The 18,549-nt window shown below is 55.4% G+C and overlaps 2 protein-coding genes and 1 non-coding gene across 7 annotated transcripts; 2 read left to right on the plus strand and 1 right to left on the minus strand.

Annotated features, from left to right (window-relative positions):
* Positions 1-527: 527 nt before the first annotated feature.
* On the plus strand, positions 528-629 carry LOC140637484 (U6 spliceosomal RNA). Its single transcript, XR_012034585.1, has one exon. It is a non-coding gene; the product is annotated as a U6 spliceosomal RNA (small nuclear RNA).
* A 5,389-nt stretch (positions 630-6,018) lies between these two features.
* On the plus strand, positions 6,019-8,628 carry SMIM29 (small integral membrane protein 29). Of its 2 annotated transcripts, none has more exons than XM_072833395.1 (5): positions 6,019-6,176; positions 7,251-7,434; positions 7,632-7,657; positions 7,995-8,100; positions 8,256-8,628. In XM_072833395.1, exons 2-5 carry the CDS (start codon positions 7,324-7,326, stop codon positions 8,319-8,321), a joined length of 309 nt encoding a protein of 102 aa, XP_072689496.1. In that variant the 5' UTR covers positions 6,019-6,176; positions 7,251-7,323; the 3' UTR covers positions 8,322-8,628. The 2 variants fall into 2 exon arrangements, with proteins under 2 accessions (XP_072689496.1, XP_072689497.1); XM_072833396.1 differs by having other exon boundaries at positions 6,130-6,452.
* Positions 8,629-8,801: 173 nt separating this feature from the next.
* On the minus strand, positions 8,802-18,293 carry HMGA1 (high mobility group AT-hook 1). 4 transcript variants are annotated; one of them, XM_072833394.1, is made up of 6 exons: positions 18,136-18,293; positions 17,775-17,888; positions 14,057-14,202; positions 12,179-12,262; positions 11,544-11,594; positions 8,802-10,182 (listed from the first exon to the last, which is right to left on the minus strand). In XM_072833394.1, exons 3-6 carry the CDS (start codon positions 14,156-14,158, stop codon positions 10,129-10,131), a joined length of 291 nt encoding a protein of 96 aa, XP_072689495.1. In that variant the 5' UTR covers positions 14,159-14,202; positions 17,775-17,888; positions 18,136-18,293; the 3' UTR covers positions 8,802-10,128. The 4 variants fall into 4 exon arrangements, with proteins under 4 accessions (XP_072689495.1, XP_072689493.1, XP_072689492.1 ...); XM_072833392.1 differs by having other exon boundaries at positions 14,024-14,202; XM_072833391.1 differs by lacking the exons at positions 17,775-17,888; positions 18,136-18,293 and adding an exon at positions 16,698-16,856 and having other exon boundaries at positions 14,024-14,202.
* Positions 18,294-18,549: the final 256 nt, after the last annotated feature.

Consider the following 18,549-nt stretch of genomic DNA (forward strand, 5'->3'; position numbering starts at 1 on the left):
CACACAGGGAGCCCGACGTGGGACTCAATCCCAGGTCTCCAGGATCATGCCCTGGACTGAAGGCAGCGCTAAACCGCTGAGCCACCGGGGCTGCCCTGCAATAGTGTTCCAGATGTCATCTTTTTTGTTCCTCAATCCTCCCAATACTGACTTCTCTTGTGTTTAATTTTTTTTCTAGTGTACCATTTTGATTTCCTTTTCTGTATATTTCCTACTTGTTTTCTTAGTGGTTACCATAAGGATGACAAGTAATACCCTAAGATTAGTAGCTAATTTTTCATCAGACACCATGAAGGTCAGAAACAAGTAGATGATATAAAGTACTGATAGGGGGCAGCCCTGGTAGCTCAGTGGCTTAGCGCTGCCTTCAGTCCAGGGTGTGATCCTGGAGACCCGGGATCGAGCTCGGGCTCCCTGCATGGAGCCTGCTTTTCCCTCTGCCTGTGTCTCTGCCTCTCTCTCTCTGTGTCTCTCATGAATAAATAAATAAAATCTTTAAAAAAAAAAATAAAGTACTGATAGGGAGCTTGCTTCAGCAACAGATATATGAAAATTGGAATGATACAGAGAAGATTAGCATGGCCCTGCACAAGGATGACATGCAAACTCATGAAGCATTCCATATTTTTAAAGTTACACTTACTAAAAAATAAATAGCTAAAATAAAGTACTGATAAGAAGGGGGGAAAACTGTCAACCAAGAATTCTATATCCAGAAAAACTATCCTTCAAAATTAAGAAGACATCCTCAGATAAACAAAAATTTATGGAATTTATTGCTAGTAACCTGCCCTACAAGAAATGTTAAAGTGACTCCATCGGAGTGAAATAAAAAGGCACTAGATGATAACTCAAAGCCACATAAAGAAATAAAGATCACTGGTAAAGGTAACTACATGGTAAATATTTAAAACTAATATTATTGTATTTTTGGTATGTAAATCCTCCTTTTTGTTTCTTACATGATTTATAAGATAGATGCATAAAACAATGATCATAAATCTTTTTTAAAAAATATTTTTAGGGATCCCTGGGTGGCGCAGTGGTTTAGCGCCTGCCTTTGGCCCAGGGCACGATCCTGGAGACCTGGGATCGAATCCCACGTCGGGCTCCTGGTGCATGGAGCCTGCTTCTCCCTCTGCCTATGTCTCTGCCTCTCTCTCTCTCTCTCTCTCTCTCTCTCTCTCTGTGACTATCATAAATAAATAAACATTTAAAAATATATTTTTATTTATTTATTCATGATAGAGAGAGAGACTTTTTTATGGCTCCAAATATGGTCTGTTTTGTTAAATGTTCTCGGGGCACAAACCCTACAGTACATTATCTTTTTTTTTTTTTTAAGATTTTATTTATTTATCCATAGAAACACAGAGAGAGAGAGAGACAGAGGCACAGGCAGAGGGAGAAGCAGGCTCCATGCAGGGAGCCCGACGTGGGACTCGATCCAGGGTGCCCAGGATCAAACCCAGGGCTGCAGGTGGCGCTAAACTGCTGCGCCACCGGGGCTGCCCACATTATCATTTTTTAAACACAGTTATCTTTTTTAAAGACTTAAGTGATAAGAGAAAAAGATGATATACTCAAGTAATTACCATTGCCAGAGCTCTCCATTCCTTTGGGAAGGTTCACATTTTTACATTTTCTTTTTGCCTGAAGAATTTCCTTTAACTTTTTTTGAAGTGCAGGTCTGCTAGTGATGAATTCTCTAAGTTTTTATATATCTGACGATGTCTTTATTTCACCTTTGTTTTTGAAAGATATTTTTTATGAAGTTTTAATTTGAATTCCAGTATAGTTAACATACAGTGTTATATTAGTCTCACGTATACCATATAGTGATTGAACAGTTTCATACATTACTCAGTGCTCAACACAACAAATCACTTCTCAATCCCCATCACCTGTTTCACCCATCCCCCTGCCCACCTCCCCTCTGGTCACCATCAGTTTGTTCTCTAGAGTTAAGAATCTATTTCTTGGTTTCTCTCTCTCTCTCTTTTTCCCTTTGCTCACAATTTTTTTGTTTCTTACATTCCACGAGTGAAATATTATATTTGTCTTTCTCTGACTTACTTTGCTTAGCATTATACTAGTTCCATCCACATTGTTGAAAATGGCAAGATTTTATTCTTTTTTGTGGCTGAAAAATACTCCATTGTATATTTATACCATATCTTCTTTATCCATTCATCTATCCACAGACCCCTGGATAGATGGTCTATCTATAGGTTCTTCCATAATTTGGCTATTGTATATTTTTGAAAGATATTTTTGCCTAATGTTCTACATTGGGAGGTTTCCTTTTGATGTTTTAAAGATATTGCTTCACTGTCTTCTTACATGAATTATTTTGGGTGGAACTTTAATGTCATACTTTGTTTCTCTGTATATTACATCTTTTAAGATTTTCTCTTTATTACTCATTTTAAGCAATTTGACTATAATATGCCTTCGTATAGTTTTCTTCATGTTTCTTGTGCTTGGGGCTTACTGTGTTTCCTAGATCTGTGGGTTTATAATCTTCATTTCTTTTGGAAACCTTTCAGTCATTAGTTCTTCAAATATTTTTGTCACCTCACCCTCTCTTCTTCTGGGCCTCTCTACTTACTCATCTATTAGGCCACTTGAAATTGAATCCCACAATTCACTGATGCTCTTGTAATTTTATTCTAGATTCTTTTTTCTCTTTTTCATTTTGGATGATTTCTATTCTAATGCCTTCATGTACACGTATCTTTTCTTCTGCAATCCAATCTGCCACTAATCTCATTTGGTGTATTTTTCATCTTGGACATTGAAGTTTTCTTTTAAGATTTTTTTTATATTTATTCATTCATGAGAGACACAGAGAGAGAGAGAGAGAGAGAGAGGCAGAGACACAGGCAGAGAAAGAGAAGCAGGCTCCCCACAGGGAGCCCGATATGGGACTCGGTGCCGGGACTCCAGGATCACGCCCTGGGCCCAAGGCAGACGCTCAACCACTGAGACACTCAGTTGTCCCAGACATTGAAGTTTTCATGTTTAGAAATTCAATTTGGAGGGACGCCTGGGTGGCTCAGTGCTTGGGCATCTGCCTTTGGCTCAGGGCGTGATCCTGGCGTCCCGGGATCCAGTCCCGCATCAGGCTCCCTGTGGGGAGCCTGCTTCTCCCTCTGCCTATGTCTCTGCCTCTCTAACACTCCATATCTCTCATGAATAAACAAAACCTTAAAAAAAAAAAAAAGAAAGAAAGAAACTCAATTTGGGACTTTTAAATATCCTTCTTGTCTCTCCTTAACTTGTTAAGCATAAGGAATATAGTTATAACTGTTTTAGTGTTCTCCTTAGGTCTAACATCTTTCAGTTCTGGGTCAGTTTCAGTTGATTATAGATTGTGTTTTCCTGCCTCTTTGCATGTCTATTTATGAATCCATTTTTTTAGTGGATGCAACACATTAGGAATGTTACCTTATTGGGGGCTGGATAGCTGCATTCCTATACATCTTCTTGAGCTTTGTTCCGGAATGAATTTACATTACTTGTCAACAATTTGATCTTCTCAAGTGTTGCTTTTATGATTTGTTAGATAGGTCCAGAGCAGGGGGATGCAAGGATGAGTAAGGCATTAGTGAAAGGGGATACATAAGCCCACGCACTAACCATAGAAACATGGGTGAGGGAACAGTTCAAACTTTATCAGGGTGGCATGGTACAACCTCAGCTCTGCCCTATTTCTCCCTTTCCTTCATGCAACAGCATGATGAGAACAAGGAGGGCTGGAGTATTCCCTGGCCAGGCTTGGGGGGTGCCCTCTTGGGGTTTGAAGCCTTATCACAGGAACAAACCAGGCTTCAAATACAGACATGGAGCAGCCACTGGCACAAAGCTGACCAGGAAGAGGGACCCACCTGTCCTTCCATTCTGCTTCACCCTTGCTGATCACGAGGGCCTTGGGAAGTCATCACACACTGCTCAGGGCTTCAGCTTACTCATTTGTAAATTGGGGTTTACTGAGTGACGCTGAGACCCCAGTCCTTTCTACACACTGACTTAGCCAGTTGACCTCTAAGCCCACCCCTAGAGGGCCCTCAAGATATGTGGTCAGAAACTGTGGGGATGAGGACAGAGGTCATGTGTGTGGGCAGCCAGGGGGTTCTAAAACCAGTCTTTTGATCCTAACCTCTTGCAAGGTGAGGCAGGCCCTGCCTGGGGATGTGGCCTCCTCCCTCTGCCCTCAGCTCTGATAGAAGCCTGCGATGAGTGGTCTTCTTACTCTTCAGACTCAAAAGCCAGAGAACACCAAGGAATCCACCTGGAGCCTCCAGACCCAAGCATTTCTGTCATTCCTTTCCCCTTATCTCTGATTTCCTACCAGTCAGATGATGGTGTCTGAAGGCAAGAGGCCAGAGTTCCCAACTGCTCTCTGGTTCTAGATTGGGTCATCTCTGCATCAGACTTGCCCTGATCAACCTTCTTTGGAAAGGCCTGAGGAAACAGGCCAGACCAGACCAAATGGCTCAACCATGTCCGTGCCACTGGCTGTCTCTGGCAAGAATAAGGGGATCCAGTTAATCCCTCCATCTCCAGTAGCATCCAAGGACCCTGGAGGGCCTCAGCCTGGCTCAGCTCCCACAACTTTTATGTGGCTTTCATCCACTGCCAGCTGGAGTTTTCCTAACCGTGTGTGGATTGGGAAGAGAGGTTGGGAAGGTGTAGTACAAAGCTACACACGTACTTGAGGTAACATACAAGTGGAAGAAACAAGAGAGTTGGGAAGCCTGGGTGGCTCAGCGGTTAAGTGTCTGTCTTCGGCTGAGGTCGTGATCCTGGGGTCCCAGGATCGAGCCCCGCATGGGGCTCCCTGCGTGGAGCCTGCTTCTCCCTCTGCTGTGTCTCTGCCTGTCTCTAATGAATAAATAAATAAAATCTGAAAGAAAGAAAGAAAGAAAGAAAGAAAGAAAGAAAGAAAGAAAGAAAGAAAGAAAGAAAGAAAAGAAAGAAAGAAAGAAAGAACGAACAAGAGAGATCCCTTGTATCCTTTGCCTAGCTTCCCTTTGCACAACTATACCAGAATATCACAGCCAGGGTGCTGACATCGGTAAGAATCCATCAATCCATCTCCAGTGTGTGGCATTAATGATCGCGCCAGTAAAGCTTCCGAATTTACCCACTTCTCAAGTTGCTGGTGACCCCGGGCGGGGACTGCACCCTGCTGTTGCAGGTGGTGACCGGGTGGGGACTGCACCCTGCTGTTGCACGTGGTGACCGGGCGGGGACTGCACCCTGCTGTTGCACGTGGTGACCCCGGGCGGGGACTGCACCCTGCTGTTGCACGTGGTGACCCCGGGCGGGGACTGCACCCTGCTGTTGTACGTGGTGACCCCGGGCGGGGACTGCACCCTGCTGTTGCACGTGGTGACCCCGGGCGGGGACTGCACCCTGCTGTTGTACGTGGTGACCCCGGGCGGGGACTGCTCCCTGCTGTTGCACGTGCGCCGTCAAAACCGACGGAGGTTCGCGGGGGATCTAACAGGGCACGGTATGTGCCAGACTCCTTATCCGGGGCATCGTGTGATCCTCACAAGGGCCCGTGTGGCAGACGTTAGGACCCAGGCGCAGAAAAGGCTGGAGGCCAAGCGCGGGCCAGGTCCCACGGCCAGGCAGGGGCGAAGCCGGGCTGCCTGTTCCATGTGCCTCCGAGCACAGCGCAGAGGGCACCCTGGGCACCAGGAGCACTCGCGGAGTCCTTGCGGGCCCCGGGCAGGGGAGAGCAGCCCGCGCCTGACCTAAGCTCGGGAGCCGCTTGGCGGGACACCCGGGCTGCACTCAGAAGGACGAGGAAGCCCGACGCAGGGACCACGGCCGCCTCGCGGGCCGCGCTCGCCGGGCTCCGCCCCGGGGGACGCCGGGAAGCCGCCCCAGCCCCGCCCCCACCCCGCGCGCTCTCCTCCCCCCGCTGCGCGGCGCTCGGCTGCCCCCTGCCGCCGGGGGGTGGGCCCTGCAGCCTGGGCCCTCGCCTCCGGATTGGCCGCTCCAGAAGCCTCCGGGCCGTCCGCCTTCCGCCACCGGATTGGCTGCGTCCCGGCGCTGAGGCCCCGCCCATTTCCCCGGGTCCTTTGATCACGCGCCTGCCGGCTCTTCCGGGGCCTGGGAGCAAGGCGAGGGCGTTCCTGTCCGGGCTGCGGCGGCGGGAGGTAAGGCACGATCGGGTGGGCCGGGCTGCAGAGCGCCGGCGCGGGGCCGCATCCCGGGGGGCCGGATTCCGGGAGGCCCGGGCCCTCTGCGCAACCCCCAAACCTCCCTCCCTCGGCCGAGTCGCCCAGCGCCGTGGGAACGACCTCCCACTCGCCGATGCTGGTCCGCATCCTCGGAGCGGCCCGACACCCGCCCCACCTCGGCATGTCCCCTCGACCATGGGACGGTGTGCATGCGACTGTGCAAGCTCGCTGCCCCCACGGACACCGGGACAGGTAGTTCATACCTTGCCGTCCAGTGGAGACCCAGGCGAAGCGGGGTCGGGGACTTGGGGTCTGCGTGAGGAGCCCATGGACCATCTCCTTGCATCTCTCGACGGGAACTGACCCTCTCACCTCCGCCTGGCAGCCCAGGCTAAGAGGGGAGGGACCTGGGCGGAGCCCCGGGTGGGGACCAGAGGGAGGTGACATCACCTCGCAGATACAATCCAGCCCTGCCCACCCGTGTCCACCCTGGCACGAGACCAGTAGGGGAGAGGCTGTCCCGGCTGTGTGTCTGCAGGAACGCCAGGGACCAGCCCGGCCTAGGGAGGGCCTATTGCCTAAAGTGTGGGGATTGGGCGAGACTGAGGCAGGCTCCTCCAGATGCTCCTGCCTCACCCCCGCGGCCCCCCAGTGCAGGACCCTCATGCTTTTTGTCAGATCTTTCCTTTTGCTCCAGTGGATAGGTGCTGGCAGCCCAGTGTCCGGAGGGGTTGCTACAGAAGCCCAGATCATGTATCTAAGCTTTTCTTGGTTCAGATGTGCAGATGTCTGGCCAGCACCTGACTGGGGCCTCACCCTGATTTGGGGGGATAGGGGCTGGGCAGGACTCTGGGCCTCCCCTTGGTGTCTTCTACATTCAGGGTATCCAGTGAGTCACTCACTGTAAGGTTAAACCCAGCACACTGACTTGGAGGATACCTCGTCCCAGTGCCCGACCCAAGTTTTGATACATCACCAGCTCCTGGGGAGGGATCCAGAGCTTGGCTGTCACTCTGGGTGAAATTGATAACCTCCCTTCCTCCTCCCCAGGGAGCCCAGTGGAGGCGCCCTCCCGAGGCTCAACTGCCCATGCTGACTACCCAGCCCTCCGGCTGCCGAGGTCATGAGTAACACTACAGTGCCCAATGCCCCTCAGGCCAACAGTGACTCCATGGTGGGCTACGTGCTGGGGCCTTTCTTCCTCATCACCCTGGTCGGGGTGGTGGTGGCTGTGGTAAGGAGTCCCCTCATAGGCACATAAACACCCACACCTCTGCTGAGGTAGAAGGGGGCGGGGCTGGTCCAGCCTGCACACATGGTCTCAGCTGTCCTGCTCTTACGCAAGTGGAGGGGTACAGGTGGGTGTCTCACTTGTGGGCTGTGCTCACTTGTGGGCTCAGCAGCCTCCGCAGCTGTGTGTCTCTGTTACAGGTAATGTATGTCCAGAAGAAAAAGCGGTGAGTGTCTCTGCCCCTATTGTTACCTCCCCTACATTCTGCTTACACTTCTTCCTGTAGGATCAGGTTCTCTACACACACGGTTAAGATGCCCCTCGGCTATCCTTATACAAGCCTGAAATTCCCTGCACCCCATTGTTAGGATTTCCTGCCCACCCTGGGCTTACCTACACGAGAGGCCCCTTATAAAATTGGGCTCCTATTCTTAGAACCCTAGTGTGCCCCTGAAGGCACCCACTGGAGGTCCCACTGCGTTGGGGAGTAGACACAGGGCTGTCAGGTGTTTGAAGGGAGTGGACACCCACCCTGGGCTGAGCTCCCCTCCCCTGCTCCCCAGAGTGGACCGGCTTCGCCATCACCTGCTCCCCATGTACAGCTACGACCCTGCTGAGGAGCTACATGAGGCTGAGCAGGAGCTACTGTCTGATGTGGGGGACCCCAAGGTGAGCACTCTGGGGCTCCGGGATAATTAGCCGAGGTCCAGCTGCTGCGTTCCCATCCATACTCCCCTCCCCCACGTGGGCCGGGCTAGTGGGGTATCCCCATGGTTGTGCTGAGGCCCAGGAACTCCACCCCATGGCCCCATCTCTCCCCACAGGTGGTCCATGGCTGGCAGAGTGGCTACCAGCACAAGCGGATGCCCTTACTGGATGTCAAGACCTAACCAGACCCCTCCCAGCTCTCCAGAACCATAGGATCTGGGGCGTGCCCTGGGCCTGCAGTCTGCTGCCTCCCTCTCCGCTAGCACTCACCCAGCTCCCCCTGCTGGGAACTGTCTCCTCTTTCCACCCATCCCCAGCAGCACCTCACTCCCCCACCCTCCACAGGGCCCTCAGCCCTGTGTGACAGGGTGCAGCCAACCACCCACCGTCTCATGGGCACCACCTGGCTTTGAACGAGTTTCCACGGTGACAGGGCCTAATGTATAGTATTCAGTATATATATTTTGTAAATAAAATGTTTTGTGGCTAGGGGTATTTTTTTTTTTTTTCCCAAGAAAGGCTTAAATTACCTTCCCTGGAGCTAATACTTCTCTTCCCCTCTCCTGAACAGAGCCCTTGGGTAAGCCACCCCCTCAACTAGATCTTTGGCTTCCACACACCTTTCACAACTACCCCAGGTGCCCACCAGAGGAAGACTCCAGTCCAGAAAAGGATATTTTTTTTATTCAAGTAACTGCAAATAGGAAACCAGATGGGGGGGCCCCAGGCTGGGACAAATAATGACTACCTCCTCCCCAGCAGAACAGGGGGAGAAGGTGGCCCCTACACCCTTGACGGTCTATACAGGCCCCCCCCCTCACTCTGCTGCAGCATCCTAGGGGCAGAGCCCCACCTTCCCTGGGACTGGGGTAATCGGTAACCCAGCCTGCTCTGCCCTGGGGCCCTTCCCCTAAGAGTCTCGGAGGAGGGGATGTGGGCAGGACAGGAGGAGGCAATGAGGATGAACATTTGGCGCTGGTCACAGCAGCAATGACAGATGTCTAAGAATGGAAACATTGAACAAAAACAACACAACTGTCCAGAGGTAGTTTGTGAACAGAGGAAAAGATGGAACCAGAACCTTGGGGGGTGGGGAGGAGCAGAAGGGTGGGAGTGGGCAAGGCTAGCTCCTTGTTATCAGTGCCCCATGTAAGGAAAGGGGATACTGAGGCCGAGGGGGAAGCGCATGGGGTTGGGCAGGCGCTCTAGCCCACCTCAGGTGGCTGCCACAGGGACCGTGGACCTCCTGAGCCTCACCTGGATAAAGGGGGGGAATGCATTTCCCTCACTGCAACAGATTCCAGGAAGGAAGGTGGGCTGGAGCCCATTTAGAGTAGGGGGGGCTCAAACCCCTCCTGCCTTCCTTCCTGTGCCCAAAGGGGGCTGTCTGACCCAGAGCAGGGACCAGGCAAAGTGGGAAGGAAGAGAAGTGGGTGTGAACCGCACCTAGTGAAACACAGGTCAGTCGGGGGGCGTCTTGGGGCCGAGTGCCCCTCCCTACCGGCCATACCTGCTGCTGCCAGTGCTGTGGAGTGGGGCAGATCAGAATGAGATGGGCGCTTGGGCCCCTTTTAAGGCCAGGGGAGCCCTCCCAGGCCCCTTAGTGGGTAGCCAGAGGAAGAAAGGGGAAGCAGAAGGGATTCCCCCCCCAAAGCCAAGAGCCCGGTCAGCGATGTCCCCACCACTGAGCAGGAGGATGCGGCAGGGGCAGGGCATACGGTGCAGTGGGAAGTCAGCCTTGTCTGGAAGGGCAAGTGTGCGTGTGGGTGGAGGGGTCACTGGAAACCAAGACCAAAGGAGACGGCTCCCCACTCGGGCCTTGGGGCCCCGCAGCGGCTGGTGTGCTGTGTAGTGTGGTGGTGAAGGCGCAGGGGGGTGGCGGGGAGGCGTGGGTCTGGGGGAAGGGGCAGGGGCGGTGGGAGCGGAGCGGAGCTGTCCAGTCCCAGAAGGAAACTGCCCCTCGGTGAAGGAGCGGGCGGCACGGCGCGGTCACTGCTCCTCTTCGGAGGACTCCTGCGAGATGCCCTCTTCTTCCTCCTTCTCCTGTGAGGTGGACAGGGCAGTCAGTGGGAGGGGCAGGCACAGGCCAGGATCGCTCCCACCCCTCCCCGGGCTCCCTGGCTCTCCAGAAGGGGGATGAGTCAAGGCTGAGTGTGTGAGTGACTCAGCAACCTCCACGGCCCAGTTTCATTCATAAAAAAGGAAGAATTTAGAGGGAGGGAAAAAAAAAAACCCACACACATGCTGCTCTTGCACCAGGCCAGGCCCCCTTGGCCCCCGGGCCTGTGGTGGACATGGCGGGACCCGCAGAGCCCCGTGTGGCACTGAGCTGCAGCCTGAGGAAGTGAGTGGCTCTCTGTAGGAAGAGAAGGGAGAGGTGGCCAGAAAGAGGAAGCGGGAAGGGGCGGCTGCGGGGTGTGCTGGGTGCAGTGCCGGGGAACCAGGTGGCCTTGGCCCGCAGAGGCAGCTGATGGGCCATGGACTGACCCCGGGCCAGGGCGGGGAGGAAGGGGAAGTGTGTGCCGCCGGGGCTCACTCACTGGGCGGGAATGTCGGGACACCACATGGGCCTGCGGCCCCCGTGCCAGGCACAAACTCCAAAACAACTTGTTTCCTGTTACTCACTCCTGGGGCCGGGCCAGCACCCCCTAACTCCCCTCCTCACCCTGGTGGTGGCTCAGCTCGAGGAATGAAGGCCTTGAGATCAGATTGGGGGGTGGGGTAGGTAGGAAAAGGCCAGAAAGAGCAGGCTGGGGTGGCCTTAACTTCAGTATAGGCCCTAGAAGCAGCCTCCTGGACTCCGCCTACCTTCTTTCATTAACAGGTGTTGGGGGCGGGGCGGGGGGGGGGCTCAGAATCGGATGGTCCCAGTTGAGGTGCTGAGTGGGATCACCTCTCTGCTCCCACAGAGCACTACCCACCTGCCCCAGGGCTGAGCTCCTTTGCTGCTGCTTCCTTCGCTACCCAAGAGCGTGGGGAGGACAGACCTCACCCTATGCTCATAGTCTTCTTTCCTCATTTCTATAATGGGGCCCGGGGGTGGGAGACTAGATGACCTCCAAGTTCCCCCTAGAAATGGGAGTCTGTTCTAGGAGTAGAGGAAAGAGAAGTAGCCCCAACCCACCAGGGCAGGGCAGGGGTCAGAGTCTGGTTTGTCCCCAGGACCCTTCACTTCTCAGGGACACAGCCCTTTAAAAGCCGTGGGCTGGGTGCCAGGACCCTCGGCCACACGCACATCCTCTCCCTCTCCAGGCCTGGGTAGAAAGAATGATGATGTCCCACTAGGATTCCTGGCTCAGGTTGGGCAAAGCCATCTTCCCAGGCAGAGCACGCAGGACTAATCTGTCACCCATTCTTAAACACCCTCCCAGGAAGTAAGAAACCGCCGCCATCCCTTCACCTACCAGTTTTTTGGGTCTGCCCCTCGGTTTCCTCCCTGGAGTTGTGGTAGTTTTCTAGATGGTCAGAGAAAAAGATCCACTAAGTTGAAAAACATCCCTACCACTGCTCACCGGATGCCCAGTGCCCCACCAGGATGGGGAGGGGCCGAACCACCTACCTCTGCTCAGGGCAGCCTGGGACTCCCTCAGCCTGCGGGCCCACCCGAAGCCAGCTGGTGATGACTGGCTAGCCACACTGCACCCCCCCCCCAATATACACACACGCCCCCCACTCCCTCCTCCACCCATGACTCAGAGGATATGAGTCGTGTCTCAGAAAAAATAAAATAAAAAACAAAACAACTTCTCTGAGAGACTGATGCCACTGTAAATCTGGCCTACCCTGCTTGGCCCCATTTCTCTGGGGATTCAGGGGACCCCGGAATGGAACGGAACATGGTCAGCCTAGGGAGTGATGGAACTACCCCTTCACTCTTCCCCATTCACCTTTCTCCAGACAAGGAGAGCTATGGGGCTTCTAACTGGATTTCCCCATCGTCCTGTGCAGGCCTGAGTGCCCACCAGTGAGGAGTCAGTCATTGCCCTGCTGTCCCCAGTTTGCCAAGACCCACTGCCACCCGTGCCTCCTTCATCCTTACCCGGGTCTTGGCAGCACCCTTGTTTTTGCTCCCCTTTGGTCGGCCCCGAGGTCTCTTAGGTGTTGGCACTTCACTGGGTTCCTTCTGCAAAGGCAGGTGGGATAATCGGACACAGATGCCATCTGCCCCACCCCATTCGAGACACAGCTCTCCCCTCCACCCCAAGTCAGCCAGCCATCACCCTGACCCAGAAATCCACAGGCACCACAGCAGGCAAGCCCTCCAGACCCAAGTTCTCGCTCTATTTTGCAAAGCCCCTCCCGTGCTTCCCTGTGACAACAAAATGACAAGAAACCAGAAAAGGGAAAGGGGTCATAGGGCAGAAAAACCCATCCGGCAGCTCTGCCACCAATGGGCCCTAAGCTCTCAGGCAAGACCCAGAATGCTTGGGACTCAGTCTCCTCAACTGCAAATGGTGAGAAGACTTCCCTCACAGAGCATCAGAGCCTCAAGGAAGGGTGCAGAAGTGTCCCCCACTGGGCCAATACCACGCCCCAGCCCCTGGGGGAATGCAGAAGAGGATAAACACCCCCCAACCAGAGGGAGCCTCCAACCACTACCTGCAAACCAAACTCCCTCCAGGCTTTGTCCCAGGGAGGGAAATCAGGCCCGGATGTCAGAAACCAAGAGATCCCTGCCGTAGTCGCCGGTGAAATTTACTAAGCCTGACTAAGCCTGACGGAATAAAAAGCTGCTGCATAATGCACAGAAGCTGGACAGTAAAGGCAGGTCAGCTACGGTTTCGGGGTAGCTGCCCACAGGCTGTTTGGAACTATAGTCCAGTAACCCAAAACACCCCCCACCACCACCCAGACACCCGGCTGCAGACCCCAGCTACCTAGCAAGAGGTGGAGGCCGAGGGAATGAGACAAAAAGACCAACTCCCTCCACACTGTGGGCTGTGCCAGGGGCAGCTGAAGCCCACCACTCTGACTTCTCAGGGCTCATGTCTCCCCGCAGTCAGTACCTCCCGTGCTCTCCATCCTACAGGTAGGAGAAGCCTGAGGCCCACGGAGCAAAGAGCAAGGGTTGACCTGGACCCCTGGCCTCTGGCCCTCACCCCTGCAGCCCCTCCGAGAGAATCCAAGATCTCCACCAAGTGACAGGTGCTCCCCCGACAGCCTCACAGGCCATGCTCCCTAGGGTGCCCCAAGGGGCCAGGCTGGCCTTCTAACCCTGTGGAACCTCAGTGGTGGCCAGCACCAGGGTTCCCAGAGTCCCACTCCTATGACAACTTCCCCACATTTTCTGTTCTTGGGCTTCCGTTTCCTTTTACGGAGCCAGAGTGGTGCCTGGGCCCAGGGCCGCTTGAAGCCAGGCCTGTGGACAGGTGCAGCCCACAAGCTTTGTTATAGGTCTGGGATAAGGAAGTACGGAGTTGACAGTTAAGTATTTAGTAACTTTTATGGCTAATGGACAGACAAGTATGTGCCGTGAGCCTAAGGATTAGAAACACAGGACTTAGACATATATGTAAACTCCTCTTTACTGTGTTTTTGTAAACATGCTGGTCTATCCACAACAGCCTGGACATAAAGGGTGGGTAGTTTACCAGGATGTGAGCATGAGGTCACTTCTGGCTTGGATTATCTGGCATGGGCTCAGGGGTCACTCAAATTTCTCAGCCCCCCCCCCCAAAAAAAAAAAAATTTCTCAGCCCCCACTTCTCTCCTGGGGTCTCAGGAGCTGACCAGGGTTGGCATGTGTGGGGTGCATGTTTGGAGTGAGCGCACACCGACATGCAGCATGGATTCTGCAGCCCTCTACTCCAGCTGTCACTTGCTCAGACACGTGGCACCTCCCTAACCCAAAGGGGGTAAACCGAGCAAAGGTTTGGACACCCACCTGACTCCCTACCAGCGCCGTCCCGGGACTCACCGGAGGCTGCTTGCGCGGCCGGCCCCGCCCTCGCTTCTCAGTGCCGTCCTTTTCCTGCTTGGAGGCCAAAGGCTGGCTGGACTTCGAGCTCGACTCGCTCATCTTCCCTTCTCTCTGGAGCAGGTGGAGGAGCGACGGCTGGGATGCTAGGGAGCAGGAGAAGTTGTTTTAAACACGACATCTTGCTTCAGCCACCTCCTATCTCCTTCACCACTTCCACCCTCCAAATGCACTGTAGGACCCTGCCTACTCCTAGGGCTACCCAGGATTCCTGACATCCTGAGGATGGGATGAGGGGGAATCCCTGGGTGGCTCAGTGGTTTAGCGCCACCTTCAGCCCAGGGTGTGATCCTGGAGTCCTGGGATCAGGTCCTGCATCGGGCTCCCTGCATGGAGCCTGCTTCTCCCTCTGCCTGTGGTCCCTGCCTCTCGCTGTGTGGGTCTCTCATGAATAAATAAATAAAATCTTAAAAAAAAAAAAAAAAAGCCTTAAAAAAAAAAAAAAAAGGATGGGGAGTTGTGGGGGGTGTCTACCCAGCCCGGGCAGGCTGCTACAGGGTGGGGCTGGGCCGTTGGCCCTAATCAGCTCCTTATCTCCTGCTCAGAAGGGTGCTTTGTTGTCCTGCCACCCCCACGGGGCCCAGGCTCAAGAGGCACAGCCAAGCTCAGATGTATTTCTGCAGGTGAGGCCACCTAGACGGAGGTGTAGGTTGGGGGGTCCTCACACTGCCCAAGGTCCCTCTGTCTAGCCAGCTGCCCTTTCTCTTAGAGAAAAGCAAGCCTGAATGGCTCACAGTCAACAGGGGAGGAAAGGGAAGCAGAATCAATCAGCCCCAGACAGCCAGGGCCATCAGTACCCCCCCACCTGGCCAAGAGAGTTGCCTATCTGCCACGGCCCAAGCCTCAGGACCAACTGCGACACTCCACATCAATCACCTGGCCAGGGGTGGTGCCCACCCCACCACTTAGGTCTCCTCTCTGCTCTCCCTGGGCAAGAGCCTTGGGGATTCAAGGCTGGGAACAGTTTGGGAAGGGGGAAGATGGCCAAAATTGTAGTAGGGGAGGAAAACCCAAAGCCCTTTCCCCTTATCCCCACCCCACCCACCTGGAGTCAAATAAAATCTTCCCCTTTGATGCCTGCTTTCAGGAGGGGCACAATTTCTCCACTGAGATGGATCCTTCTAGCAGATGCTGGCTGCCCTCCCTCCCTCCCACCCCCCCAGCCCTGGCAGAGCTGGTCCTCAAAGCTTCTTTTCTAGCATTTTCCCTCTTCTTAGAGGCCGTTTTGGGTTTAATCAGCCCCACTAATTTTGAGTTTACATAAAACCTCCCACTGCAAGGAGCACCTGCACCCCGGATTAGGGTGGCTCTTCCAGAGGCTTAAAACACAGTGAGGGTCCTCCCCTCCCCCATCCCATTTCCCCTCTTGTCTTTCCAGTTGCAGAGACAGGAGACCCGGGAGACCTAGGACTCTGTACCTCCCTGGTAACAGATCCCTGGTTGCCCTTGGGAAAGGGCGGGCCCACACAGCTACACTTCCAAAAGACCTCCATCTGTAAAATGGGGTAATGGGAAGACATCTACCCCAACTCCCTCTTCCAAACTGATGTCAAAGATTAAACCAGATCATAGTTAAATGATCATCATAGTCAAGATCATAGTTAAATGCGTCAACATAAAGTCCTCACTTCAATCAAAATGAGAACTAGAATATTCGAAAATGACTTTTCTTTCACCTATTTCAGATTTTCAGACACATTTCCAATTTTAACTTAGCCAAGAGAAAAGAAAGTTTTTTTGCAAACTTGTGATTTTTGGAGGGCTTGAGGCCCCCATCCTCAAGCATCACGATTCTCCAGACGGTGAGACTTTGGTAATTATTCTATTTTATAATATTTCAGACTTGAAGACCCTTTTAAACAAGGTGGTTGGTGATTTATCCTGCTCCGTCATTAGTGGCTTGGCCTGCTCTGTAATTACAGGCAGTGATTAGAATCTTATATTACACCACAGGTTCCCCTTCAAGCTAAACATCAAAATTAATCAGTCTAAATGAGCACTGACCTCACATGAGGTCTGCAGAAGGCCCCCTCACGGAGGGGGTTCCAGTTGGGCCAAGCCAGCCCCTAATCCCAGAAAGCCTGGGCCCAGCATGCCTGAGAATCCTGGTGGGTCTCCGGGAAAGTTCCTGCATCATCTGGAGATCCCCCCACCACCTCATACTCCTGGGGACCCCTTTAATCCACTCTCCAACTCCCTCCCCTTCCAGGCCTCCAGGAACTGAATGAAGGCCTGAAGCCCTCTCTCGGTAGGGCTTGTCTCTTCTTCCACCTGTTTCTGAATATCAGAAGCCTGGCTGGCGAAGCCATGTTTAGGGCCCAACCTGAATCCTTCTGTATGTAATGAGCCTTTCTGGGCCTCAAGCTTGCCCCTCCACACACCGTGCATGCAATGGGTCTTCCACAAATGCACACGAGTCTACGAGCACAACCCTAGGAAATCATCATGGGGCTCCCTTGTTTTCCGGAAAAAAAGTAGCCCAGAGAGGCCTGAGGAGTTGCCCAAGGTCACACAGCAAGTTGGTGAGGAAAGAGAGGTTGTTACCGGCGACCCCTCTAGCCCGGGACTTTTCTTTCCTTACCCTCCTGGAGACTGATTAAAGTCTCTGTCGCCCCCTGCTCCAGACCCGGCCCCAGGGTGACTCTGCAAGTGTCTGGGCCGGGCCGTTGCAGGTCAGCCAACGAAACTAGGGGCCCGAGCGCGCGGGGGGAGGGGCACGGGCTGCTCTCGCAGGCGCGGGAAACTGGTGCACCCCGACCGCATGCACCGCCACGCGGGTGCACCCGGCCCCACTTCCTGCCAGAGGGGGCACCCAAGCCCGCCTTGGGGCAGGAAACCTGGCGCGCGCGGGCGCGGGGTAGAGGAAGAAAGCCACCTCCCTCCGCGCCCTCCCCGCAAAATAAAGCTCCAGAAAAAAAAAAAAAAAAATTGAAACGGGGAGTCAGAGGGACTAGTTCCAACAGAGCCCTGCAAAGCAGAGAAACCTGTTTGTGGGGGCGGAGGGCAGGCCCGGCCCCGGGGGCTGAAGAGGCGCGGGCCGGGCCAGAGGTGGGGTCGGGGTGAAGCCCCAAACCCAGGGCCGCGCGGTTCGGCCTCCTCTGCGTAGGGGGGCACCAGGAGGAAGGCCGAGCGGGAGCAGAGCTGAATTGCGGGGCTCCCGCCCATCCCCCTCACTTCTAGAACTTCCCCGGGCTGCGGGGGTCGCCCGGCCCCCCACTCGCCCGCCTCGCCGCAGCCCGCTCCTCTCCCCACCCCCCACAGCCCGGGCCCCGGCTCGGGCTCGGGCTCGGGCTCCAGCGGGAGCGGCGGCCGCGCGAGGTGCACCGGGCTCCGCCGGGTGCACAACTCGCGCTCGCCGCAGCCGCGCGCCCCCTCCCCCACCGCGCGCCTTTCCCGGGTCCCCGCCCCCCGCAGGGCACCCGCGGCGCGGGGGAAGGGGTGCGGGCGCTCTCCCCGCGCCGCGGGGCCCCGCCGCCCGCCCCCGCGCCGCGCGGCCCTCCCCCGCCGCCGGCTCGCGCAGCCCCGGCCTGGGAATAAAGCCGGAGGCGCGCGCTGCAGCCCCGGGCGGCTCGCAGGAGGGGCGGCGTGCGGGCGGGGGCGCGGGCGCCCCCCTCCTCCGCCGCCGCCGCCGCCGCCGCGGGCCCCGGGGACGACTCACCGCGAGCTCGGCCGCCGGCCTGCGGTGCGCGCTCCGGGCTGCCGGGAGCGACGGTGCTGGGCGCTGAGGACCGGCCTGGCTCCGCCGCCGCCGCCGCTGGTAGCAAATGCGGATCTGAAACCGGGAGAGAGAGCAGAGGCGCTCAGAGACCGCCGCCGCCGCGTGCTCGCCGCCCAGGCCCCCGCGGGGTATTTATCTGTCACATTCAGGCGGGGGGACAAAAATATTCGCCCTCCCCCGAAGGATGGCGAGGGGCAGGAAGCTAGGCACGGCCCGTGCGCGGCCTCAATAAATAAATAATTTAATTAAATGATAGATACATAAAAAAAAAAAGAAGCCACCGGAGGGGCCGCGAACTCACGCCTTCTTGGAGCCGCGCCAGCGCCAGAAATAGCCCGGGCTCGGAGTCCCAATTAGAGGAGCGCAGCCCCGGCTCAGGGGAGCTTAAAAAGAGCGACCCAGGGGCAGGGGGGACGGGCCCGCCCGCGCCAGCCGTGTCACTGTGGGGGGCGGGGCCATGCAAATGAGCCCGGGGATTTAAAAGGGCGGCCGCCCGCCAGCCGCCGCCGCCGCGCGGGTGGGTGCTGACGCCCGGGAGGGGTTCGCGGGAGGCCTGGGCTGGGAACCCGAGGCCACGATCCCCTCTACTGTCCCGGGCCGGGAGCCCGGGGAGGGTGCATAGAGTGGGAACGCCAAGGAGCTTTTCGCGGGGGGAGAGGGGAGGGCGTCCTCACAGCCTGGAACGGGGCGGGGGGGCGGTCCTGGGAGGATCACC

The sequence above is a fragment of the Canis lupus genome, chromosome 7, assembly GCF_048164855.1.
Source record: "Canis lupus baileyi chromosome 7, mCanLup2.hap1, whole genome shotgun sequence".
In the NCBI taxonomy this organism is placed as follows: domain Eukaryota; kingdom Metazoa; phylum Chordata; class Mammalia; order Carnivora; family Canidae; genus Canis; species Canis lupus.